The following is a 27,647-nucleotide window of genomic DNA, read 5'->3' as shown; positions in this document are numbered from 1 at the left end:
ACCTACAAAGGTGGCTATCCAAGCCACTGTCTGTGTACTGCTAATTTTTATTCTGCTTCATCAAAGCAAGGGCATGTCCATCTAACCAACTTGGGAATTACACCTCCCATCTATGGGCTAAAAGTACCCAAGGAAGACCTCTAAATAGCTCTCATTTCCCACTATTTTGTATTTCTTCTAGTTTTGTTGGTATGACACTCGTGTGATAAGACGAATCAGAGTTCTAGGTTAGAAGTCTTTGTTTCAAGTTCAAAAGAGCATAAGGGAGATAGATGGGACGTTTCCTGTAATTCAGTCGGGTTCCAGACACTTTGTTCACCACTCTGTGCAAATTCCACCGCTTAGTGATATGAGTCTTCCTCTGTTTATCGACAACTTAATACTTCCAGTGGAGAGACACAGAGGTAGGAGGTGACCTCCTCCAGGTTTCTGCCAGTGTTACTGACAGCACGAACCGCACTCCACCAATATTTGATCATTTTCTGTTTCTAGATACGTGTTATGGAGAAAGCAGAAGGAAGAAACCAAACACCCATCGTGGAATTTGTCCTCTTAGGCTTTGGGAATGGCCCTGAACTGCAGCCTCTTCTCTCTCTCATATTTCTAGTGATCTACATTGTGACTGCAGCCGGGAACCTCCTCATAATTGATCTGGTGGTGGCTGATCGGCACCTTCACACCCCCATGTATTTCTTCCTGGGGAACTTGTCTTTCCTGGATATCTGCTACAGCTCCACCATCCTGCCCAGGCTGCTGGCTGGTCTCCTGACTGGGGATAGAACTGTTTCTGTTATGGGCTGCCTGGTGCAATTATATTTGTTTGCGATCATGGCAGCTACAGAACCTTTGTTGCTCGCAGCCATGTCTTACGATCGGTATCTAGCGATCTGCCACCCCCTCCGCTATGCTGCGCTGATGAATGGCAGGGTTTGCTGCCAGCTGGTGGCAGGGTGCTGGATAAGTGGGGTTTTGTTCTGCACCATCATCAATATTTTTTTGTGGCAATTAACGTTCTGTCATTCCAAAGAAATTGACCATTTCTTCTGTGATTTTTCACCTGTGATAAAGCTGTCTTGCGGCAACACCCAGACTCTGCAACTGCTGACGTTTGTTATCTCTGCCATAGGGGCACTTGTGCCCTGTCTACTGACCCTGACATCCTATATTTGTATCATCACCACCATCCTGGGAATCCCTTCCACCGCTGGGAGGAAAAAGGCCTTTTCCACCTGCTCCTCCCACCTCATTGTAGTAACTGTTTTATATGTGACTGTGTTAACTGTCTATGTGGTTCCAACGGCCAACACTCCCAAGGTCCTACAGAAAATTTTCTCTGTCTTCTACACAGTCCTGAATCCCATGATCAACCCCATTATCTATAGCCTAAGAAACAAGGAGGTGAATGAGTCTCTGAGAAAAGCCATTCATAAAGCTGTTACTTTCACAAACAGGCATAGAGTCTGAAAGGACAAATATTAGGATATAATAAAATAGACATGAGCTAATATGGTTTCTTACATACAGCCCATTTGAGACCTTGACAACAGTCTTTCTTTCTTTCTTTCTTTCTTTCTTTCTTTCTTTCTTTCTTTCTTTCTTTCTTTCTTTCTTTCTTTCTTTCTTTCTTTCTTTCTTTCTTTCTTCTTTCTTCTTTCTTCTTTCTTTCTTCTTTCTTCTTTCTTTCTTTCTTCTTTCTTCTTTCTTTCTTTCTTTCTTTCTTTCTTTCTTTCTTTCTTTCTTTCTTTCTTTCTTTCTTTCTTTCTTTCTTTCTTTCTTTCTTTCTTTCTTTCTTTCTTTCTTTCTTTCTTTCTTTCTTTCTTTCTTTCTTTCTTTCTTTCTTTCTTTCTTTCTTTCTTTCTTTCTTTCACTGTATGAGAGATACTGTAAGAGAGATTCTTTATGAAACAGTTAAGTACTTTTTCCTGACACAGATTGCCATAAAACACAATGCTCTCCACAGCACTTTGGGCTACAGACCAAACATTTTGTGGGTTACAAATGACTTTATATGTCTGTTTACTTTGTATCCGATTTGTATCATTTTGTTGAGATTTCTTTTTATCTTCCAACAAAAATCTAAAATTCTTCAGGAAAGCTAATGCAAAATGTTCATTTAACTGAAAATCTATTTTCTTGAAAAGAAAATTTATTAAAAGTGTGAGCAATCAAGTGTTTTCCAAGCTGTCAGAGTGAGTTGCACATGTAGGGTCCACAGTCCACGGCAACTCTGCATTTCAATGACTTAGGAGACATCTCCACTGCAAAGAGGAAGGATGGCTGGATCATGCCAGCTAACTTGAGCTGTGGGGCTGTGAAGACATTCAAATGTAGGTAGCAGGCAGCCCCAGCTCAGGGACTCTCTCACACGACAGGTCCTAGAGCCCATGCTCCACAAGTCGAAACAGCAGTGAAACCCCAAACCTCATGAGCAGCTGACTCGCACTAGCTGTGAGTTTTCTTTGGTGTATAGACATAGCAGGAGGCATTCTGGGGATTCCTCCCCAACATCTGTTGCCTTCCAACCCCAAGAGTAAAACTCCTTGTTGTAGTGCGGGAGGGGAGGTGTTGGGAGCACTCCATCCTGTCCTGGCTCCTGGCCTTTATCTGCTCACTGGTTAGTTGTTATGATTTAGTTGTGCAGTAACACAGACAGCTAAACCCATCGGTTACCTACAAATAAAGAAATAGATCCATGAGAACTTTGTAGGTACTTCTCAAGCAGTGCAACTCTGTCATAATCAGGAGAGCTGACTAGCACCTGGTGACTAAGGGGTAACTCTGTTCCTATCCAGGTATTTGGTCAGCAAATATAATGCAGGTAGGGATTTCAAACTGAGACAAAGGAATCCTATCTTTCCCTCCTTTGTCTGAAAGGCAGAGTATTTTCTTCCAAGTCAGAGAGAGATGGGAGGCTAGTCTCCCTCTAAAAAAGAGACTTTTCACAATGTGTAAGTAGGGCAACGTTTAGATAGTCCATCAGGTTTTATTGTTTTCTGGTTTGGGAATTTGGAACTGATGTCTGAGCTATTAAAAGTGTCTTTTGTTTCTCTCTCTTTTGTAATGGAAGCTTTCTAATCCAGGGACTTTTCCCCTGAGTATCTAAATCAATTGGTGGCTCTCTTTCATCTAGCCACTTTATTATGCTTGCAACTGTAGTTTTGTTTTGATAATAAAAGTTTGTTTCTTTTTCTGATGAACTGGTATCCGTTCATTTTTTTGTCTGGCTGACTGAAGGGTCACAGCTCTTGTCTCTTTTTCAAGCTCTTTGGGGGAAAAGAGCTTGGGGTACCCCTGAGGTTTTAGGGAAGAGGTTTCCCAAGTGATCTCTTCCCTGGTTTTCTTGGAATTACTTGGGTGGTGGCAGCAGATATTCTCCAAAGTCCAGGTGTTAGGATTTTGGAGGGAGTTTTTTTTACCAAAGCCTGTGGAGACAAGGTTTTGGGGTGCTTTTGCAGGCATGTGTCATGCCAGAGTGGGGAACATCCTTGACAGACTTGCCCATGATATTATTGCTCCCATTTTAATGGTGCAATGCATTATTATGCTAGGTGCTGTACAAATAGGGTAAAATTTGCAGGGTCAGCAGACGGCCTCTGTAACCCCATGGTCTGTGCACAGTCCTGATCTTCAAAGGGCCATGACTCATAGACTCATAGACTCATAGACTTTAAGGTCAGAAGGGACCATTATGATCATCTAGTCTGACCCCCTGCACAGTGCAGGCCACAGAATCTCCCCCACCCCTCTTAGAATAATCCTCTCACCTATGTCTCAGATATTGAAGCCTTCCAATACTTTGAAGGCCCCAACATGCAGAGAGTCCTTCAGCTGTGATCTGTGCCCAATGCTACAGAGGAAGGCGAAAAACCTCCAGGGCCTCTGCCAATCTACCCTGGAGGAAAATTCCTTCCTGACCCCAAATATGGCGATCAGCTAAACCCTGAGCATGTGGGCAAGACTCACCAGCCAGACACCCAGAAAGTTCCCTATAGCAACTCCTATCATCCCTCCATTGACCTATTTCCAACTGGTAATGAATGGTCAATTAGTTACCAAGATCATGTTATTTCATCCAACCATCCCCTTCAGAACTGGAAGAGACCTCAGAAGGTCGTCAAGTCCAGCCCTCCGCTCTAGGCAGGACCAATCCCATCTAAATCAACCCGGCCAGGGCTTTGTCAAGCCGAGACTTAAACACCTCTAGGGATGGAGACTCCACTACTTCCCTAGGTAACCCATTCCAATGCTTCACTACCCTCCTAGTAAAATAGTTTTTCCTAATATCCAATCTGGACCTCTCCCACCACAACTTGAGACCATTGCTCCTTGTTCTGCCATCTGTCACTACTGAGAACAGCCTCTCTCCATCCTCTTTGGAACCTCCCTTCAGGAAGTTGAAGGCTGCTATCAAGTCCCCCCTCACTCTTCGCTTCTGCAGACTAAACAGACCCAAGTCCCTCAGCCTCTCCTCGTAGGTCATATGCTCCAGACCCCTAATCATTTTGGTTGCCCTCCGCTGGACCCTCTCCAATGCGTCCGCATCCTTTTTGTAGTGGGGGGCCCAGAACTGGACACAGTACTCCAGATGTGGCCTCACCAAAGCCGAATAAAGGGGAATAATGACATCTCTGGATCTGCTGGCAATGCTCCTCTTAATGCATCCTAATATGCCATTAGCTTTCTTGGCTACAAGGGCACACTGTTGACTCATATCTAGCTTCTCATCCACTGTAACCCCCAGGTCCTTTTCTGCAGAACTACTACTTAACTGGTTGGTCCCCAGCCTGTAACTATGCTTGGGATTCTTCCGTCCCAAGTGCAGGACTCTACACTTGTCTTTGTTGAATCTCATGAGATTTCTAGTGGCCCAATCCTCCAATTTGTCCAAGTCACTCTGGACCCTATCTCTGCCCTTAAGCGTATCTACCTCTCCCCCTAGCTTAGTGTCATCTGCAAACTTGCTGAGGGTGCAATCTATCCCCTCATCCAGGTCATTAATAAAGATATTGAACAAAACCGGTCCTAGAACCGAACCTTGGGGCACTCCACTAGAAACCGACCGCCATCCTGACATCGAACCGTTGATCACTACCCGCTGGGCCCGGCCTTCTAGCCATCTTTCTATCCATCTTACCGTCCATTTATCCAATCCGCATTCCCTTAACTTGCTGGCAAGAATATTGTGGGAGACCGTATCAAAAGCCTTGCTAAAGTCAAGGTATATAACATCCACTGACTTTCCCATGTCCACTGAGCCAGTTACCTCATCATAGAAGCTAATCAGATTGGTCAAGCACGACTTGCCCTTTGTGAATCCATGCTGACTATTCCTGATCACTTTCCTCTCATTCAAGTGTCTCAAAATGGACTCCTTTATGATCCCTTCCATGATTTTTCCAGGAACCGAGGTAAGACTGACCGGCCTATAGTTCCCTGGATCGTCCTTCTTCCCTTTTTTGAAGATGGGCACTACATTTGCCTTTTTCCAATCATCCGGGATTTCGCCCGATCTCCACGACTTTTCAAAGATAATGGCCAAAGGCTCCTCAATGACATTTGCCAACTCCTTCAGTACCCTTGGGTGCATTAAGTCTGGACCCATGGATTTGTGTACGTTTAGTTTTTCTAAATAGTTCCTAACCTGTTCTTTACCCACCAAGGGCTGTCCATCTTCTTCCCATCTTGCGTCGCTTAGCACAGAAGTCCAGGAGCCGACCTTGTCCGTGAATACAGAGGCAAAGAAAGCATTGAGTACTTCAGCTTTCCCCACATCCTCTGTCACTAGGTTACCTCCTTCATCCATTAGGGACTGCACACCCTCTCTGATCACCTTCTTCTTGTTGACATGCCTGTAGAAACCTTTCTTGTTATCCTTCACATCCTTAGCCAGTCGCAACTCCATTTGCGCTTTCGCCTTCCTGATAACCCCCCGGCATTCTCGAACTATACATTTAAGCTCCTCCCTAGTCATTTGTCCAAGTTTCCACTTTCTGTAAGCTTCCTTTTTGTGCTTAAGTACACCAAGGATTTCCCCTGTAAGCCAATCTGGTCTCCTACCAGGTTTGCCTCTCTTGCTACGTGTCGGGATGGTTTCTTTTTGTGCCTTCAATAAGGCTTCTTTAAAATACTGCCAGCTGTCCTGGACTCCTTTCCCCTTCATGTTAACATCCCAGGGGATTCTTTCCATCAGATCTCTGAGGGAGTCAAAATCTGCTTTTTTTGCCATGAGTCTTCTACCACGTTAGCTAAGCACATCAGAGCAATTTGCAATAGTTTAAACTTTGAGCTCTGTGTGTCCCAGTTCCAAACCCCAGTGGGTTGGCTAAGATGGTGGCCATCTCGTGTGCATTACATATGTCCCAGGTAATAGGCAAGGACTGGAGAGCATGGAAGAGAAAGCTAAAGGTGCCTAATGGAATTTAATGGCTAAATCCCCTTAGCATCTTTGGACGTTGCAGCCTCAGTGTGAAATTAACTGAAAATCACTTGAGTCCCACCCAATCTCTAGTTTGAGAATTTAAGGGAGATTGAAGAGTTGCAAAGGTGTCATGCTGGTCCTGTGCACAGCAGTGAATGACTCTCCTGTTTATTTAGTCTGGTTTTTTAATGGAACCTAGGGGAGTTGGACATTCAACACCCATGAACAATTTTAATCTCCTTTGATTATCAGAGCCTTAGATGGCAATGCCTTTGAAGGCCTAAATTGTCTCTCACTATGGCCACATCTACACTATGCAGAAGATCGATGCTGCCGTGATCTTCCAGGAATCGATTTAGCATAGACCTGGTAATGTGAACTGAGAGGGCTCCCCTGTTGATATTGGTACTCCTACCCCGAGTAGGAGTAAGGGAAATTGATGAGAGCGTGTGCTCCTATTGAACTCCCACTGTGTAGATGGAACCAAAACATGATTTAAGATACTTAGATTCCAACTACACTATTAACGTAAGAGGGAGTTGTGCATATAAGTTGATTTTTCCTGTTAGTGTAGACCAGACCTATCTGTTTTTGAGCATCTAACACAATGGGTCCCTCATCCCAGCTGGACACTAAAAGGATTAATTGAAACTGTAACTTGGTGTATTGGAAGCAAAGCACATTCCGTAGGTAAAGTCGCTCTCCAGATTAGTTTTATAGCCAGAATAAGAGAAAATAATCACAGTGGGTGCATCTAGACTGGCAAGATTTTGCGCAAAAGCAGTTGCTTTTGCAAAGTGTGGAACTGCCTGGGCTAGCCAGGGGTGAAATGCTGTGGATTCTGGCAGGACTCAGGGCCTAGGTTCACAAAGAGACATCGGTGATTAAGCCCCATCTGTGCCATAGAAGCCTGACTGAGACCCTGCAGGAATTCTCAAGTTAGCACCTTCTCCTGGGGATAGATGCCCAAGCTGGGCCAGCCCTTTCTTACAAGAAGCTCAAAGCAAGATGGCCTCCCAAGTACTTAGTGCTTAGTGCATGAGGCAGGAGATCTGCTTATAAATATCTCCCTGGGCTCAATCCAAGCAGGGAGTCAAACCAAGGAGTACAGGGGCCATGCCCAGGCATGCCCATATGTTCCATGCTTGGTGCAACCCAGACCAGAAAGGGCATGTCACTCCCTGCCCTGTAACACTGGTGCCTTGAATGGTCTACAGAAGTTGATGAAGGCTGGACACCAAAAAGCAGCAGACCAGCTTACAGCATCCTGAGTATCTATGCACTGTCATGCTCTGATTCATCACCTCAATCCCAGCAGCCTGCCTACGACACACCAGCCTCCCTGCCCCAGTTTATGTCACCCGTTATCTCCTGCAGGAGTGAGCCCAGATCCATCCCCAGTCCTGACCTCCCCCCTCCCGCCCTGAAACCGTGTGCCCTCTGCTGGATCACTCAGGATCAACGTGGTATGTTTACTTCTCTCAAGAGATGAAATGTGCAGTGTATCAAGAACAGGCATCATCTATTTTATGCTGACACAGCCAAGAGTTGGATTTAGAGTAAAAGTAACACATGTTTATTAAAAAATGGGTTTAGGATTTTCAGTGAGTACGTGGTTTCACAATAGAATTTGAAGTTGTTGCAAGCAAATCAAAGCAAAAACTCTTTTTGCAATCTAAGGCTTTGTGAAGCAATTCTACAGCCTTGAATTAAAGAAGCAGGCCTGTTGCACCTAACCGCAAAGCCACTGCTTTTTCCATGTCTGAGAATGAGTTCAAGGGGAGCATCAGATGATCTATCAGGTATGCAGGGGCAAGATTAGATGCAGGGATATGCAGGGGCAAGATGATCTATCAGGTATGCAGGGGCAAGATTAGAAAATCAAAGGCACAAAACAAGCTCAAACTAGCTAGAGGCATAAAGGGTAACAAGAAAACATTCTATAAATATATTAGAAGCAAGAGGAAGACCAAGAAGAGGGTAGGCCCATTGCTCAGTGAAAATGGAGAAACAATAACAGGAAACTTGGAAATGACCATGGTGCTTAATTACATCTTTATTTTGGTCTTTACCAAGAAGTCTGATGATGAAGGAATGCCTAACATAGTAATTTCTAGTGTAAATGGGTTAGACTTAGAAGATAAAAAAAGAACAAGTTAAAAATACTTACAAAAGTTAGATGTCTTCAAGTCACCAAGGCATGATGAAATGCATCCTAGAACACTCAAGGAGCTGATAGAGGAGGTATCTCAGCCTTTAGCTATCATCTTTGAAAAATCATAGAAGGCAGGAGAGATTCCAGAAGACTGGAAAAGGGTAAATCTAGCGCCCATCTATAAAAAGGGAAATAAGAACAACCCAGCCTCAATTGGCCAGAAATTTCACTGAATCCTTAATCTCTTACATTAAGTATCCCTTGCATTATGAGAAATCATCTTCGGCTCAAATAGATTGGAAAATTGTACAAATTTGTATGTATGTTTATTTTACAGTGAGCGAGTTATTTTCACTGGCCTGTCCTGAAAGACCTCAAGAGGACAAAACATAAGACAGAAATAATCTGAATAAGAACCAAAATATCAGATTACTGAGGGCATTTAAGATCAATACTAAAAGAAAAGATAGGAAAATGCAGTTCGACGTAGTTTGACAACTATATTTTATTTCAGAATATCAGAAGGAAGGGTTAGGCTTAGAATGTACAGAGCAATAGATCATCAGTGAGAAAGCTAACACAGCACAGTCAACATGAAACAACCTGTTTTATAAAAGAAAAATACGTGTCTAACCATTCACCTGAGAGAGAATGAATATGTGATATCCATACATGCTCAGGCATCCACGTGTCAGAAAGAATATGACTGCTTGTTCAATCCAGGGGGAGGATAAATGAAGGAAGATAATGTAACAGTGCACATCATATTCTTTATTGTGTTATTATTACAGCATAGTTGTGATGCGTTTTATGCAAGGTGGATCATTTACAGTGTCGTTGGAAAAGAGATGATTTGCTGAATATGCTTATCCAGTTTGTTTGCCACTGTGGTTTCTGTAACTGAAGTTAAGAATATTGACTGTTTCATTATATCTATGGGGTGATGCCTAATAGGGAAGATGCTTTGAATCTAGGGAGCTGTTTGGGAAGGGCCTATTCACAATCCTGAGCCGTTCAGGGAGACATCAGTCCTTACGGGATGCTTCTGTCCGACCAAGCGAGCCTCCAGAGAACACTCCAGAGAGCTGGTGAATAACGGTTGCTATGGTGCTACAAGGGCGGGTGTCTCTAGGCGCCATCTTGGGAGAGCTGTATTTTTCCACAACCTACTCTGGGAACCAAGTTGTGAAAGAGCAAGGTCACCGCCCTGTGCTAAACTATAAAGGGTCGGGTGGGAATTTGTTGGTTCTACTTCACTCCCCACACAAGAGGCCTCCGGGAAAGATCTGAGGAATAAAAACCCAGGTGCAGGAAGTGCTGGGCCTGGGTGAGAGCATTTTCTAGCCTATGATGGAAATCTGATGCCCCCAAGCAGCTCGTGCCTTGAGAATCTGCCACAGAGCTAGTATCGTCAGTAGGATAAGGAACAGCTCGCTCATAGTCCAGCCCATGTGTTATGCTTATTTCGTGTTGCTGGGTGTCTGCAAGAAGTCTGCTCTGATCTGTTTTCTCACCCTTGTAATCACTTAGCATCACTCTTTAGCATAATCTGGAGCTGAAGATAACCCAGTGTGCCTTTCAGCTTGCTTGGCACACGCGTGCATATCACTCTCCACACTGAGAAAGGGGTGAAGTAAGTACCAAATTCACACTCATCAGTGCAGTGTCCAGGGCAGAGAGGGACAGCTGTGGGGACCACGCCAGGGAGTTAATGTTTTTTTCACAGCAGTTCCTTTCTTGTTAGTTCATGCCGAGGCTGGTCAGACCAGTGTTTCTTAACCTTTTTTCTTTCAAAGTATCTGATTTTTTAAAAAAATTGTAAGTACCCCCTTTTAAAAAAGGTACTCCCCATACCTACAGTTTTCAGACACATTTTTTTCTACCATTGCAACAAATTTGTTAAAACAACTTAATTGTAGCAGGGCAGGCAATGAAATTTTAGGGTGCAAAATGTATAAAAATAATAAAGCGCTATAAAATTTAAAATCGAAATCTCTCAAAATTTCAGTTGCAAGATGTACCCACTAGACTTCTCACAAGCACCCCGTAGTGTACTCATACCACTGCTTGACAAACACTGAGTCAGACAGCCTGCTTATATTGGCAGCTGGGTATGTCCCTACCTAGGGGAATGCTGGCGAAAATGTGGGACCGGGGCTGGGTGGGCAGCTTGTAACAGCAGCCCGGTGTGAGAGGGAGTCCAGAGTGGAGGGTTCAGTGGGCACAGTGCTACCTAATTTTAGCTGTGTGAACCCACCATGAATGGGTTATGACAAAACATGCCAAAGAAGGAGCAGTGAATGCCTCTCTGATTTAGAACATAATGGCCATGCTGGATCAGACTAAATGTGATTCACCCATAGCTATGGGTTGAAGATATTGATTCAGTTGGAGCACTTCATTTTCTTCTTCCTACAAAATGCAACTGACATTGGTTCCGTTTTTTTATTTTTCTAGCAGATCTACACATCTAATGCTCTGCTTTGAATAAAAGCTCCTTCTTCGTTAATTTCCACTTAAAGCTGGCATTTTCTTTCTTCTGTTGCTTTGTTTCTGGGGTCAACAGTTCTGCTCTCATGGTAACAGTCCCTTTAGAAATGGTCATTTTCCATGCTTTCCCCCTTGGGGTTCTTAATAACACAGTCTTTGTGCCATTGTTATTCCTTTTTACACATAAATATTAACATTCCTCTATGCAAATATTTCAAATTCCCATGAGAAAACCTATCAAGGGACATGGCGTCATCTCATAAGAAGAAATGGCCAACTGGGACAGACATTCATTTCTGTAAAAGGGAATAACAACAAAATATACCAGGAACTTCTATAGGTACCCAAAACTCTGCTTTCCGACATAACTGAAAACTCTCAATAATAGAAAAGAATGGAAACATTAGTACCAAGATTATTGTTTTGTCCAAGAGTATGTAAAGGAAGGGCTAGCATTTGGTGCTTCCATCAATAGATTAAAAGTGTGTCACGTAAAGCAGCACAATTCAATGAAATAATCTGATTTAGAAAATAAAAAAGCCTGCCCAGGCATCCACCATATCTGAATGAATATGATTGATTTGAGAAAGTAAACACAAAGTATGTGGATTACCATAAAAGTGCCAAGGAGAGAGCCATGGATGCTTCTCTGACTTCGGGTATGTCTACATTACAGTGCTGTTTCAAATTAACTTAATTTGAAATAGTTAATTCAAATTAAGCTAATTTGAAATAATGCATCCATACGCAAAAACTATTTTGAAGTAGTGCTTTGCTATTTTGAAATAGCATGTCCACACTGTGTGGACCCTGAACCAAAGTTGAGGCTGGCTGGGACCAGTGCTGGCATGGCATCAGGTTAGGACTTAGTATGTGGGGGCTGCTGTCTATGGCTAACTGAGCTCCATGCTTAAAGGGACCCGACCCCCCACCCTGGACAGACAGTTCTCAGGGTTCCCTGCTTGCTTGTATACCTCGATGAGGGACAGCAAAGCAGTACTGTTTTGGAGTGCCCAAACTCGGGACACCACAGCACTCCACCATATGAAGCCAGAGCTGCCCTGGGCACAAAGGTGCGTCTCGTAGGGTTGTTGCCATCAGCCCGGCTGCAGTTGCTGCAGGCTGCCATCCGGGGGGGTCCATCGGGGGCTGTCAGGATCCAGGAGGCCCTGAGGGAGATTCCACCCCTCAGAGCCCTCAGGGCCTTCCCAGTCCTCCCCATCAGGGGCTCGTGCCCCATATCTCCCTTATGTCCTTCCACTTACCCCTCCCTAGCCTCCCTTCCTGATGTCAAATAAAATACATGTATGTTCAAAAATAGAAACTGGGTTTATTGAACAAAACTGGGAGGGGGGATGAACCTCTGGGGAGACTGGGAAAAGGAGGTGGGAGAGGGGAAGAGAGAGGGTGGAAGAGGGAGCTGGCAGGGAGAAGCGAGGGGAAGAAGGGGGAGGTGAAGCTCTGGGAAGCTCTGGGCTCAGGGTTGGGGTCTCGCCAGACCAACTTGACATTAATGCTAACCTGCTCCTGGGTTCTCATGTGGCCTTTGGTGGCCAGGCTGGCAGCTATCCTGCCATATACGGCCACGTTCCTCCTTCTAGTGCAGAGTTCATGGACATTGGGGTATCCCCCCCAAATCTGAAAAAAGTCCATAATCTCCACCCTGGACCAGGAAGGCGCCCGCCTTCTCCAGCCCCTGTCAGGCTCCTGGGAGCTGGCAGACTGCTCCTGGGGAGCGGTGGAGGGCTGGCTGCCAGTGGCTTGCTGGCTCATGTTTTGGGGCCACTGGGTCAGAGGCCCCGGCGGCCACTGCTGGCTCTGGGCTGGCAGGCTTGGAGCTGGCACAGGCACTGTGGCCAGGGCATACCCCTTTAATGTCTCTGGGGCTGGAGGACAGGAGAGTAACTTTTCCTGGTTGTGCTCAGAGTAGCCACCAGGGCTCCCTGGGAAGGGCTGGATGCCCCCTCTTGCAAATTAAGTGTCTACACAGCACTTAATTGGAAATAGCTATTTCGAATTTGGTGTTACTCCTCATAGAATGAGGTTTACGAAATTCGAAATAAGGGCTCCAGTATTTTGAATTTATTTTGAAATAGCGGCTTGCCTGTGTAGATGGTATTAAAGTTAATTTGAAATAACTGCTGTTATTTCAAATTAACTTTGTAGTGTAGACATACTATACTGTATATGGGCACATTTTAAGTCAGTGGATGAAGAGATTAGAACATGCGAGATATCACAACGTCTGCAGGGGAAAGTAAATAAGAGTTTTCAGATTTATTGGCACTGATACTGTAGTTTAACAGTAAGGATCTGCTACTGTTTTGAAACTGATCTGTTTTATAGCTCATAACATTTGGGTAGATAAATAATCTCTCTCTCTCTGTGAACAATCCTGTCTCAGATCCTAGGATCACACACAGGTGGCTATCCCAAACCACAGACTTTTTTACTGGGTTCTCACAGCTTATTTTATCTTGCCATCTTGATCAAAGCTTGTGCCTGTACATCGACCGAAACTGGGAATGACACATATGATCTACAACATGGTTGGGGAAATACCAGTCTGTAGACTGGATCCTGTCTGTCTAGGTTAGCCCTTGATGTGCTCCCACACTCCCACTATATTTACCTGTAACTGTACAGCTATGTGGAGGGATAGCTCAGTGTTTTGAGTATTGGCCTGCTAAACCCAGGCTTCAGAGTTCAATCTTTGAAGGGAGCCTTTTAGGAATCTGGGGCATATCTGTCAGGGATGGTATTGGCATGGCCATGAGGACAGGGGACTGGACTTAGTGACCTCTCAAGGTCCCTTCAGGCTCCATAAGATTGGTATATCTCCAATCACAGCTCCCATTGGAGCTGGGTCACCATTCCCAGCCAGTGAGAGCTGTGATCACCTCTACCTACAGTGGCACAAGTAAATACAGTGGCAATGGCCCAGCAGGCACTAAACCTGAGAATCACCACCAATTTACAGCCCATCCATGAGCTAAAAGGTAGTTGTCCCCTTGGTTGAACTCCTTTCCAATCACTTTTTATTATGTCTTCTAGATTTTTGCTCTGATCTTGCAATAAAAAGTGATTTCAAAATCCCAGCCTCTTCCAGGTGAGGAGTGCTTACGGATGTCAGAAGGCACATTTCTATAATTCAGTACAGTTTCATATTCTTCATTCACCAATATTGGCAGCACAAATTCTTAAGAATACAAGACTTCCTCTTGCTGATTGACAACTTCATTCATCAAAGAAGGAGCTGCATTGGTACAAGGTTACCTACCCCAATGTACCCAGCAGCAAAACCTGCCCAGGTTCACTCCATCAATATGTCCTGGTTTTCTTTCTCTAGGTACCCCTTATGGAGAAAGCAGAAGGAAGAAATCAAACTATCATTAGTGAATTCATCCTCCTAGGATTTGGGGATGGCCCTGAACTGCAGCCCCTTCTCTTCCTGCTGTTTCTGCTGATCTACATTGTGACAATGGCTGGGAATATTCTCATCATTGGGCTAGTTGTGGCTGATCGGCACCTTCACACCCCCATGTACTACTTCGTGGGGAACTTGTCCTTTCTGGATCTCTGTTACACCTCCGCCATCCTGCCCCGGCAGCTGGCCAGTCTCGTGACGGGGGAGAGAGCTGTCTCAGTGAACGGCTGCATTGTGCAGTCGTATTTGTTTGGCAGCATTTCAACTTCAGAATGTCTGCTGCTCACCGCCATGTCTTACGATCGGTATTTAGCCATATGCCAACCCCTCCGTTACACTGCCCTGATGAACCGCAGGGTGTGTGGCATGCTAGAGGCAGGGTCCTGGATAAGTAGTTTTCTGCTGTGCACTATAGTCAATATTTTCTTCTTCCATTTACAATTCTGTGATTCCAAAGAGATTGACCATTTCTTTTGTGATGCTTCATCCATGATAAAGGTGGCCTGTGTGGATACTCAGACTCTCCAACTGGTAACATTTATTATCGCTGCCATAGGGACATTTGTGCCCTTTTTACTGACCCTGATGTCCTACGTTTGTATCATCACCACCATCCTGAGAATCCCTTCCAGCATCGGGAGGTAAAAGGGCTTTTCCACCTGCTCCTCCCACCTCACTGTCATTACAGTTTACTATGGGACCCTGATCGCTGTCTATGTGGTTCCGACAGCCAACACTCCCAAGGTCCTACAGAAAATATTCTCTGTCTTCTACACAGTCCTGAATCCCATGATCAACCCCGTCATCTACTGCCTGAGAAACAAGGAGGTGAATAAGTGCCTGAGAGAAGTTATTCTGAAATTGCTTGCTTTCAGAAATAGGCATAGAGTTGAAAAGGGGGAATTGAAGTCATCACAAAATAGTGATAAAGTGATTCATTGTCTTAGACCCATTTTTTGTCTCCGATAAAAGTATTTTCTTTCTTTCTTTCTTTCTTTCTTTCTTTCTTTCTTTCTTTCTTTCTTTCTTTCTTTCTTTCTTTCTTTCTTTCTTTCTTTCTTTCTTTCTTTCTTTCTTTCTTTCTTTCTTTCTTTCTTTCTTTCTTTCTTTCTTTCTTTCTTTCTTTCTTTCTTTCTTTCATGCATGCATGCATGCATGCATGCATGCATGCATGCATGCACTGGTAAATCAGAGAAAGATATATCAGCTTAGCTTTGCTAGCAGAGGAACTACATTCTTGTATTGTTGGGGTTTTGTTACTTTGAGAGGGAAGCACAACCCCCCATATGGTGCACATCTGAGTTAAAGAAGACAGCACAAAAAGGGGCTAAGGTTGGGATTTCTAGATAGATTTAGATAGGGTTCTAGATCAATACCATCCCTGGGTTCTGGGTCCATCAGCTGCATCTTCCGTGTCCATCTTTGGGCAACACATTGATTCTCCCTCTTTCAGCAGCCTGAGTGTGTGTTTGTGCATCATGGCTGTTCTCCAGTATCTTTGGGTATGTCTACACTACCCCGCTAATTCGAACTAGCGGGGTAATGTAGGCATACCGCACTTGCAAATGAAGCCCGGGATTTGAATTTCACGTGAAATGAGGAGTAACGGTAGTTCAAACTAGGCTTCCTAGTTCGAACTACCTAGTTCGTGCCCCGTGTAGCCGCGCGGCACGGGGTTCGAACCAGCGGGGGTTTAAAAATGGCGGCTCCCCGCTTATGCAAATGAAGCCCGGGAAATTCAAATCTCGGGCTTCATTTGCAAGTGCGGTATGCCTACATTTCCCTCCTAGTTCGAACTAGGAGGGTAGTGTAGACATACCCTTTCATCCTTCCTTCCCTCCCTACACCAAATGCCCCCAGTAAATAAAGATTTACAGTCGCTGTTACCTCTGTGCATGATTTCGTTATTACTGGGTGAGCTCCGAAAGCTGGGCTGAGAAAGGGAACTCTGCCGGGGGATTGTTTCTTCTCTGCAATCTTCTAAGAGGATAGAAGGCTTGATTTAAATCTAACATCTCCTTCCAGCCCAGCTCTTCAGGTGAGCTCCCCTCTCAGACTGGGCCCAGTAGAAGAGAGAGATGGAGGAACTCCGTGGTGTTTATGTCCCGATGCCTGATATCAGGCTGCAGACAGAATTCTTAGCCCCTAAAGCACGTGACTGCAAAAAGCAAGATTCAAGTTGAGTTTAGAGACCTACAGTGCTGGGAGCAGCTGACTAGATTATCAGTGAGAAAGCTGACGCCGCACAGTCAAGATGAAATAACCTGGTTTATAAAAGAAAATGACTTGGTCAGGCATCCACCGTGTCAGAAAGAATATGCCTGCTTGTTTAATCCAGGGCCAGGGTAAAGGAAGGAGAGCTGACAGTGCACATCATATTCTTTATTGTGTTATGATCACAGTGTAGTTGTGATGCATTTTGTGCAAGGTGGATCCTTTATGGCATCACTGGAAAAGTGACAATTTGCTGAACATGATTATCCTGTTTGTTTGCCGCCATGGTTTCTGTAACGGAAGCTGAGAATATCAACTGCGTACCATTGTTGCTAAGGGAAGATGCTTTCAATCTAGGGAGCTGTTTGGTAAGGGCCTATTCACGATCGTAAGCCATTCAGGGAGACAACAGTCCTTATGAGATGCTTCTCTCCCACCTGGCGAGCCTCCTGAGAACACTCCAGAAAGCCGGTGAAGAACGGTTGCTATGGCGCTACAAGGGCGGGTGGCTAGGCCCCGGGTGTCTTCGTGCCATCTTGGGAGAGCTGTATTTTTCCACAAACTGCTCTGGGAACCAAACTGTGAAAGAACAAGTCCCCCACCCTGTGCTAAAGTTATAAAAGGCCGGGAGAGATCTCGTCGGTTCTTCTTCACTCTCCACAGAAGAAGCCTCCTGGAAAAATCTGAGGGACAAAGACCCAGGCTGGGGAAATGCTGGGCCCAGGTCAGAGTGTTTCCTAGCCTGCGATGGCAACTTGATACACCCAAGCAGCGAATCTGCCACAGAGCTGGTATTGTCCATCAGGGTAAGGAACAGCTCACTCATAGTCCAGCCCATGTGTTATGCTTATTTGGTGTTGCTGGGTGTCTGCAGAAGACCTGCTCTGATCTGTTTGCTCACCTTTGTTACCACTTAGCATCACTCTTTAACATAGTCTGGAGTTGAAGATAACCCAGTGTGCCTTTCAGCTTGCTTAGCACATGTGTGCATATCCCTCTCCTCACTGAGCAAGGGGTGAAGTAGGTACCAAATTCATACCCATCGGTGCGGTGACCAGGGAAGCGTGGGACAGCTGTGGGGACCACGCCGGGGAGCAAATGGTTTTTTTCACTGCTTTTCCTTTAGTGTCAATTCATGCCGAGGCTGGCACAGTCAACCTGCCTGTATCTGCAGCTCGGTGAATCCCTACCCGTGGGAATGCTGGCGAAAATGCAGGACAGAGGCTGGGTTGGCAGCTTGTAAGAGCAGCCCAATGTGAGAGGGGGCCCAGAGTGGGAGAGTCAGTAGACCCAATGCTACCTAATTGTAGGTAGAACCCCAGGTGGAACCCACCACAGATGGGTTATGGCAAAGCTTACCAAAGAAGGAGCAGTGAATGGCTCTCAGATTTAGAACATGGTGGCCACACTGGGTCAGACCAACTGTCCACGTAGCATATTACATTCAAAGGCAGTTTGATACCTAATTCCCATTTGTGCTTTAAAACCACCTCCAGTGTCAACACATTGATTCATGCGTCAGACAATGGGGTCTTCACAGCCAGTGTTTGGATTTCCAGGTCTAGAGATCAGACTGACCTGGAGGCTTTAACCAAGAAATTGTTTCAATTGAAGCATTTCATTTTCTTCTTCCGACAAAATGCCACTGACATTGGTTCCCTTTTTTATTATTCTAGCAGATCTACTCATCCAACACTCCATTTAGATCAAAAGTTCCTTCTGCATTAATTTCCACTGAAGTCTGACAGTCCCTTTCTTCTAGTGCTTTGTCTTTGGAGTCAGCCGTTCTGCTATCTCGGTAACAATCCCTTTAGAAATGATTGTTTTCCAGAACTCCCCCTTTGAGGTTCTTAATAACACAGTCCTTGTGCCATTGCTATTCTTTTTTCCACATAAATATTAACTTTTCTCTATGCAATTATTTCAAATTCCCATGGAAACCTATCAAGGGACATGACATCATCTCATCAGAAGAAATGGCCAACAGGGACAGACATTAACTTCTGGAAAAGGGAATTACAAGAAAATATATCAGGAAGAGCTGTAGGAAAAAAAGACTGCTTTCTGACGTAATTGAAAACTATCAATAATAGAAAAGAATGGAAATTGTAGTATGAATATGTAAAGGAAGGGCAAGCATTTGGCAAATCCATCATTAGATCAACTCTGTGTAATATTAAGCGGAACAATTAAATGAAAAAATCAAATTTAGAAAAGAAAAAAGCCTTTTTAGGCATCCACCATCTCTGATTGAATATGATTGAGGTGAGAAAGTAAATACAAAGTAGGTGGATTACCGCAAGATGTGCCTAAGAAAGGGCCATGGATGGTTCTTCGACTAAGAACGTAATAACACCCACACTGGGCCACACCAAAGGTCCATCTAGACCAGAGTCTTGTCTTCCAACAGTTGTCAATGCCAGGTGCCCCAGAGGGAGTGATCAGAAGAGGGAATGACAAAGTCACCCATTCTTTTTCAAGTATTCCCAGCTTGTAGCACACAGAGGCCAGGGACACCATGCCTGCCCATCCTGCCTAACGGCCGTTGATTAATCCAGTCTCCAGGAATTTACCTATCTTCTTGTCTCCTTGTGCATGTGGTTTATGTTTGACCACATGAGTTTGAATTTGTTTTATTATTTGTTTTTATTTGAACTATTTTTTCCCGCCTTTGTAGTTGAAATATGCAAAGCGGCTACACATTTTTAAAAATACAATAAAATATATAGAACTATTTAAATGATGACACCCCAGAGGACATAAAACCTGCTAAAAGCTCAGAAAAATATGAATAAAAATAATGTCTCTTCTCTACATGTGTGTGGGTTTGTTGGATTTCCATTTTTATCAAATACATTTATGTGGCACCCATGTCAATATATTGTTGCCACACGCAGTGTAGGCATAGTTAATATGGGTGCATCTTAAGAAAGTAGAAGAAGAGATTAGAAAGTAGGGTATATCACAACATCTGCAGGGGAAAGTAAAAGAGAGTTTTCAGATATATTGGTACTGATACTTTTAGTTTAACAGCAAAGATCTGCTACTACATTTTAAGAGGTCTGTATTTTACAGCTCATAAAATTTGGGGAAATAAACAATCTCTCTCTCTCTCTCTCTGTGAACAACCCCAGTTTAGATCTTAGGAACACACACAGATGTTATCTGAAACCACAGACTTTGCTGTTCAGTTCTCACTGCTCATTTTATCCTGCTAGCTTGATTCAAACTCACGCTCGTACATTGACCTAAACTGGGAATTACGCTTATGAGCTACAACACGGTTGGGAAAATACCAGTATATGAGCTGGATCCAGTCTGCCTGGTTCAGCATTTGATGGGCTATCATACCGCCATATTTACCTGGACATCCACAGCTATGGGGGAATCACAGCTCCGGTTGGATGCGGGTCCTTGTTCCCAGCCAGTGAGAGCTGTGATCACCTGTACCTGCGGTGGCACAAGTAAATAGAGTGACAACGTCTCACCAGTGGCTAACCCTGGTGAACCACTGCCATTTTACTGCCCACCCATGAGTTACAACGTAGTTGTCCCCTTGGTTGAATGCCTTTCCAAACTTTTTTTATTATGTCTTCGAGATTTATTGCTTTGATGCTGCTATGAGAAGAGATTTCAAAGTCCCAGATGGAAATCCGGGTGTCAGACTGCACATTTCTATAATCAATACAGTTTCATATGCTTCATTCACCTATATCGGCAGCACAACTTCTTAATAATACAAGAAGTAATTCTGCTGATTGACAACTTCATTCACTGAACAGAGAGCTGCATTGGTACAAGGTGACCTACCCTATGCACTGGACAGCACAAGCTGACCGGGTGCACTCGATCAATCTGTCATGGTTTTCTGTCCCTAGGTATCCCTTATGGAGAAAGCAGAAGGAAGAAATCAAACTATCATTAGTGAATTCATCCTCCTAGGATTTGGGGATGGCCCTGAACTGCAGCCACTTCTCTTCCTGCTGTTTCTGCTGATCTACGTTGCAACAATGGGCGGGAACCTTCTCATCATTGGGCTAGTGGTGGCTGATCTGCACCTTCACACCCCCATGTACTTCTTACTGGGGAATTTGTCCTTCCTGGAGATCTGTTACACCTCCGCCATCCTGCCGCGGCTGCTGGCCAGTCTCCTGACGGGGGACAGAGCTGTCTCGGTGAAGGGCTGCATTGTGCAGTCATATTTGTTTGGAATCATTTCAGCTGCAGAATGTCTGCTGCTCACCGCAATGTCCTACGATCGGTACGTAGCCATATGCCAACCCCTCCGCTACGCTGCTCTGATGAACGGCAGGGTGTGTGGCCAGCTAGTGGTGTGGTCCTGGATAAGTAGTTTTCTGCTGTGCACTATAGTCAATATTTTCTTCTTCCATTTACAGTTCTGTGATTCCAAAGAGATTGACCATTTCTTTTGTGATATTTTACCCATGATAAAAGTGGCCTGTGTTGATACTCAGACTGTGCAACTGGTAACATTTATTATCTCTGCCATAGGGACACTTGTTCCTTTTCTTCTGACCCTGACGTCCTACATTTGCATCATCACCACCATCCTGAGAATCCCTTCCAGAACTGGGAGGCAAAAGGCCTTTTCCACCTGCTCCTCCCACCTCACTGTGGTTACAATTTACTATGGGACGTTGATCGCTGTGTATGTGGTTCCAACGGCCAATACTCCTAAGGTCTTACACAAAATACTCTCTGTCTTCTACACAGTCCTGAATCCCATGATCAACCCTGTCATCTACTGCCTGAGAAACAAGGAGGTCCATCAGTCCCTGAGAAAAACTATTCTGAAAGTCATAGCTTTCAGAAATAGGTATAGAAATCAAAAGATCGAATTGAAGTCTATCACAAACTAGGGATGAACTGATACATTTTGTTTGACCCATTTGTGTCTTGGATAAGTGGACTTTCTTTCTTTCTCTCTCTTCTCCCTCCCTCTGTCTATGTCTATGTCTAGACTGCAGGCTTCTTTCGAAAGCATCTTTCGAAAGAGCCTCTTTCGAAAGAGCGCGTCTAGACTCCAGGCGGATCTTTCGATAGAGGAAATCCGCTTTTTCGAAAGAGAGCACCCAGCGAGTCTGGATGCTCTCTTTCGAAGACGGCCTCTTTACATTGTAGAACGCCTTCTTTCGAAAGAGGAACTTTCGAAAGAAGGTGTTCTTCCTCGTGAAACGAGGTTTACCGCCATCGAAAGAAAAGCCGCGTTCTTTCGAAATAATTTCGAAAGAACGCGGCTTGAGTCTGGACGCAGGGGAAGTTTTTTCGGGAAAAGGCTACTTTTCCCGAAAAAAACCCTGAGTCTGGACACGGCCTATGGGTATGTCTACACTACAGAATTTTGTCAGAAAAACAGCCATTTTTCTGACAAAACCTGAGTTACTTCCACACTGCAACTGTGTTTCTCTGAAAGTAAATCGAAAGAACAGAGGGGGCTTTCAGGCATTGGTAATCCTGATTTTAGAAGGAAGAAGCCTTTTTTCCAAAAGAGCTCTTTCAGAAAAAGACAACTGTGGGGAAGAGGGAGTTCTTTTGCCAGAAGTGTAAAGAAGAAAAAGCACAGGTGCCCTGGTGGCTACTCCGTCCATAGGAATCACAGCTTACATACACGATAGAGTCCATTCAGTATGGAAACTATGGCTCTGTCTCGATTACCTAGTTATTTCATAAAAAAGTGGCCTTTTTTTGAGAAAAAAAACTTTCCGCTGCCTCTAGACTGCCACCACGTTTTTCAAAAATAAATCGAAAGAAAGTGGTGGATGTTTCAACAGCGGTAAGCCTCATTTTATGAGCAAGAACTCCTTTTTTCAAAAGAGCTCTTTCAGAAAAGGCGCTCTTGAACGCAAACAGGGCTTTTTCGAAAGAAAGCGTGCCGATTGCCTGGCTCCTATCTTTTGAAAATGTGGCTCGTTTTTTCAAAAACGTTGTGGCCGTCTAGATGACCTCTTTCAAAAGAGAGGCTTGTAGTCTAGACGTGCCCTATCTGTAAAAAAGCAGTTCACTTTATGTGCTTTTGCATTGTGGATGCTCTCTTTTTTGGGGGGTGGGAAAATCGCTTCCAGAGATCTAGGCTACAAGCTTCTTTTGGAATAATCTTGTCCAGAAGATCTCTTCCAGAAAACCTTATCTTGAACCAGTTCAAGGAGGGCATTAGGTGAGCAGTTGTTTCCATGTGCTATTGCCTAAGGATAGCTGAGACACGTGCTGAAACAGACCCCCCTGGACAGCCATTTCCCTGCTTCTGCTGATTGCTCGCCAGCCTCTCCGAGGGACAGCAAAGCTTTAGCAGTGCGTGCTCTGGTTTCCCAGCTTTTGGACACTACAGCACACTCTTTGCCATGGAACTGGAGCTGGCTCTGGGCACACGATGGCCCCGCATGGTCAGGCTGCAGTTTCTGCAGCACTTTGTGCTCCACTGTGAGGGGGAGCGAGGCCCTTGCACCCACACCTCACAGTGGAGAGATGCTTCTGGAGGCTGGACACCAGGACCCAAGCAGAGACCAATTCAGTGCCAGCCTGGGCAGGGCCCACATGGAGATAGAATGCGCCTTCGGGTGCTTGAAGGTGCAATTCAGGTGCCTCCTGACCTTCCTGGACATAGGGAAGCACAGCATCCCTGAGGTGGGCTCGGCCTGCTGGGTTCTCCACAACATTGTGGAGAGCAAGAGGGAGGCCTCGCTACTTGGATGAGGGCCAGAGGCCAGCCAGCAGGGAAGGGCCTTCAAGCAGCTGTACACCGCTGCCATCCGCCAGGTGGGGGTGCGCATCTGGGAGGTCCTGAGGGAGAGTTTCTCTCAAGGACCCCAGGAACTCTCTTCAGGGCCTCCCCAGTCGGGGTCTGTGCCTTATCCTATTGTACCTTTCCCACAAAACCCCTCCCTTCCCCCTTCCCTGTAAACTCAATAAAAACCATGGTTTTGTTTTCAAAACAGAACGTCGTATTTTGTTTTGCAGTACCAGTAACTGGGGAAGAGGGAGGATGAGAACCTGGAGTGGGGGAGGGAGGAGGGAGGCTCAGAGCTGGGGCTGGGAGTGCTGTGTAGTGTGGCTGGGAGTTCCACCTCACATCTGGGGACCTTGGTGACCTCAGCGTTGGTACATAAGAACGGCTGTATTGGGTCAGACCAAAGGTCCATCTAGCCCAGTATCCTGTCTGCTGACAGTGGCCAGCACCAGGTGTCCCAAAGGGGGTGGACCAAAGACAATGATCAAGTGATTTGTCTCCTGCCATCCATCTCCAGCCTCTGACAAACAGATGCCAGAGACACCATTTCTATCCCCTGGCTAATAGCCTTTTATGGACCTGATCTACATGAATTTATTTAGCTTCTCTTTAAACTCTGTTATAGTTCTAGCCTTCACAGCCTCCTCTGGCAAGGAGTTCCACAGGCTGACTATGCACTGTGTGAAGAAGAACTTTCGCTTGTTGATTTTAAACCTGCTTCCCATTAATTTCATTTGGTGTCCTCCAGTCCTTATATTATGGGAACTAATGAATAACTTTTCTTTATTCATCCTCTCCACACCACTCATGATTTCATAGTCCTCTATCATATCTCCCTTCCATCTCCTCTTTTCCAAACTGAAAAGTCCCAGTCTCTTTAGCCTCTCCTCATATGGGACCTGTTGCAAACCCCTGATAATTTTAGTTGCCCTTTTCTGAACCCTTTCCAAAGCCAAAATATCTTTTTTGAGGTGAGGAGACCACATCTGTACACAGTACTCAAGATGTGGGCATACCATAGTTTTATACAGGGGCAGTAAGATATTCTGTGTCTTATTTCCTATCCCTTTCTTACAAGGGCTCATGGCACTATTTCATTGCTGTGTAGAGTTCTGGACGATGGGATCTAGGACCCTGTGATGTGGAAGGGACCCAAACCTTGTGTTGCAGCCCAGACCTGAATGTCTTCCTAGCAATAAAATATCACCTGACCCTTAGTCAGCTGGCTTGGCCCAGGCATGGCTGTTCCTTGCTCTGTCACTCAGACTCTTGGGATAACTAGCTATTGTTCACACTTGGCGTTTCCATATTTTTCCGTCAGTCTTCCCTTTAAAGAAATTGGATTTTCAATAAAATGACCATTTTGTGCGGGTTTCTGAGAAAGATTTCAGATTGTCATGGCAGAGCATAGTCCAGAAAACTGGGGAGATCATCAGGCTCAATGATCAATATCTATGGCTCAATGTCTCGATGGCAGTTGATATAAAACAGGTGCTCTAGAGGTTAGTCCTGGAGCTGATTTTGCTTCAGAGCTTCATTCATGGTCTGGACGAGGGGATGGGTCCTGAGCAAGTTGACAGAGGACACAGAGGTGTGGGGATAGGTTGATACACTGGAGGAGGGGGGACTTTAGACAAATTGGAGGAATAGACCAGAAGAAATCTGACCAGGTTCCACAAGGACAAGTGCAGAGTCCTACAATGAATAGGATGAATCCGGAGCATGGCTACAGTCTGGGGACTGACTGACCAAGAAGCAATTAAGCAAAAAAAGACCTGGGGATTACAGTAGATGAGAAGCTGGATATCAATCGACAGTGTCGCCATGTAGCCAAGAAGGCTACTGGCATATTGGGGTGCATTAAGTGTAGCATTGTCAGCAGATCTTGGGAAGTGGTAATACCCCTCTGGGGAACTGGTGAGGGCACATCTGGTATGCTCCAGTTTGGGGTCCCCCATTACTAATTGGAAAGAGTCCAGCAGGGATCAACAAAAATGATTAGGGGGCTGGAGCACATGACTTATGAGGAGAAGCTGAAGGAACTGTGCTTATTTAGCCTGCAGAAGAGAAAAATGAGAGATGTGATGATAGCCTTCAACTATCTGAAGGGGTGAGTGCCAGGTAGAGGTCACAGAAGACGCCTTGGGATTGTTGGCCAGTGTCCTGATTTTGTCTCAGGTGCCTTCCTGCCTGTTTTGTGCCCCCCACCTCTGTACTTCAGGGCCCAATCTTCTTGTTGCCCGTAGACAAGGCACAGGGTTGAGGATACCATCACCCCGTGGAGCAATGCAGACACTGGACACTTCCGCTCAGGAAGGATACACCTCGAGGGCACAGCACCCAGGAAACCAACCCCTAAAAGGGATCAAAATCCTGAATACATCAGCCTTTCTCCATACACAAGTTTGCACAGTCCAAGTTCACCAGTTTACACTCTTTCACAATGAAAGGGAGAGATGCAGAGGGATTGCTCTCCCCTTGCAGTTTCAAAGCCAGCTGAAACTCCAGGACTGATAGCTTCCCATTGATTACATAGACTTGCCCCCAGAGTGGGAATCTTTTGTTTGGCATCACTTTTCCCATGGAAATTCACCAGGACCAAATGAATTTCAGAAACTGGTGGTCTTGTTACCTGTCTTCATAAGATGAAGCACTGTTCAGACTTAAAGGACAAACAAGGCTGTTTCCTAGTTGTAGAGTTAATCACCGAGCCATTAGGTTTCCAGGGTACTAGGAATGGCTCATTGGCAAGTTTCTAATAAGAAACAGATTGACACGTCATATTTCTAACATCATATGCAGTATAGGATATACAGATTCTGCAAATTTGAACTTGAAAATGTAATGGGTTGCATGAGATATTTGGCCAAAGCATCTTCAAGTTATTTCTATTCATGTTTGTAAGCTGATTTCATAAAGCATGAGGGACCATCACCATCACCCTCGAGATTTGGGGGGGGGGGGGCTAGACAAGTGTAAAGTCCTACACTTGAGACAGAAGTATCCCAAGCATTGTTACAGGTTGGGGACCGAATGGCTAAGTAGCAGTTCTGCAGAAAACGACCTGGGAATTACAGTGGATGAGAAGCTGGATATGAGTCAACAGTGTGCCCTTGTAGCCAAGAAGGCTAATAGTATATTAGGTTGCATTAGGAAGAGCATTGCCAGCAGATATACAGAGGTGACTATTCCCCTTTATTCGGCTCTAGTGAGGCCACATCTGGAGTATTGTGTCAAGTTCTGGGTCCCCCACTACAGAAAGGATGTGGATGCTCTGGAGATGGTCTAGCGGAGGGCTACAAAAATGATGAGGGGGCTGGAGCACTTGACCTACGAGGAGAGGCTGAGGGATTTGGGTTTGTTTAGTCTTCAGAAGAGAAGAGTGAGGGGGGATTTGAGAGCAGCCTTTAACTTTCTGAAGGGAGGTTCCAAAGAGGATGGAGAAAGGCTGTTCTCAGTGGTGACGGATGGCAGAACAAGGAGCAATGGTCTCAAGTTACAGTAGGAGAGGTCTAGTTTGGACATTAGGAAAATCTATTTCACTAGGGCCGTGTCCACACTCAGGGGTTCTTTCGAAAAAAGTAGCCTTTTTTCGAAAGAACTTCCCCTGCGTCCAGACTCAAGCCGCGTTCTTTCGAAATTATTTCGAAAGAACGCAGCTTTTCTTTCGATGGCGGTAAACCTCGTTTCACGAGGAAGAACGCCTTCTTTCGAAAGTTCCTCTATCGAAAGATCCGCCTGCTGTCTAGACGCGATCTTTCGAAAGAGGCTCTTTCGAAAGATGCTTTCGAAAGAGGCTCTTTCGAAAGAAGCCTGCAGTCTAGACACAGCCTAGGAGTGTGGTGAAGCACTGGAATGGATTACCTAGGAAGGTGGTGGAATCTCCATCCCTGGCGATTTTTAAGTCTGTTTGACAGGGCCCTGGCTGGGTTGATTTAGTTGGGATTGGTCCTGCCTAGAGCAGGGGGCTGGACTCGATGACCCCCTGAGGTCTCTTCCAGCCCTATGATTCTATGATTCTAAATACCCACCCAGGCAAGTGCAAAAACAGATGAGTATCCAAGCATCAGCATTATCAAGACAGGTCTGCCAAAAAAAAAAAAAAAAAAAAACCAACGACACAAGACTACTGGCCATCATCTAAAGCCCCAATTTAAACCCCTACAGCCCATTATTATCAATCTACAACCCATCCTGG

At 45.0% G+C, this 27,647-nt stretch overlaps 2 protein-coding genes and 1 pseudogene across 2 annotated transcripts; all 3 read left to right on the top strand.

The window, feature by feature from the left end:
- The first annotated feature begins 500 nt into the window (after window positions 1-500).
- Window positions 501-1,497, top strand: LOC102450466 (olfactory receptor 6C3-like). Its single transcript, XM_025181095.3, has one exon. The coding sequence runs from the start codon at window positions 502-504 to the stop codon at window positions 1,462-1,464; it is 963 nt and encodes a 320-aa protein (XP_025036880.3). The 5' UTR covers window position 501; the 3' UTR covers window positions 1,465-1,497.
- Window positions 1,498-14,421: 12,924 nt separating this feature from the next.
- On the top strand, window positions 14,422-15,459 carry LOC149521235 (olfactory receptor 5V1-like; annotated as a pseudogene).
- A 5,132-nt stretch (window positions 15,460-20,591) lies between these two features.
- LOC106731483 (olfactory receptor 11A1-like) lies at window positions 20,592-21,584 on the top strand. The gene has a single exon (XM_075912129.2). The coding sequence runs from the start codon at window positions 20,592-20,594 to the stop codon at window positions 21,582-21,584; it is 993 nt and encodes a 330-aa protein (XP_075768244.2).
- Window positions 21,585-27,647: the final 6,063 nt, after the last annotated feature.

The sequence above is a fragment of the Pelodiscus sinensis genome, chromosome 30 (genome assembly GCF_052426305.1).
Source record: "Pelodiscus sinensis isolate ZL-2025 chromosome 30, ASM5242630v1, whole genome shotgun sequence".
In the NCBI taxonomy this organism is placed as follows: domain Eukaryota; kingdom Metazoa; phylum Chordata; order Testudines; family Trionychidae; genus Pelodiscus; species Pelodiscus sinensis.
Note: the sequence above shows the minus strand (reverse complement) of the source record. Positions and strands in the feature narration are given on the sequence as shown.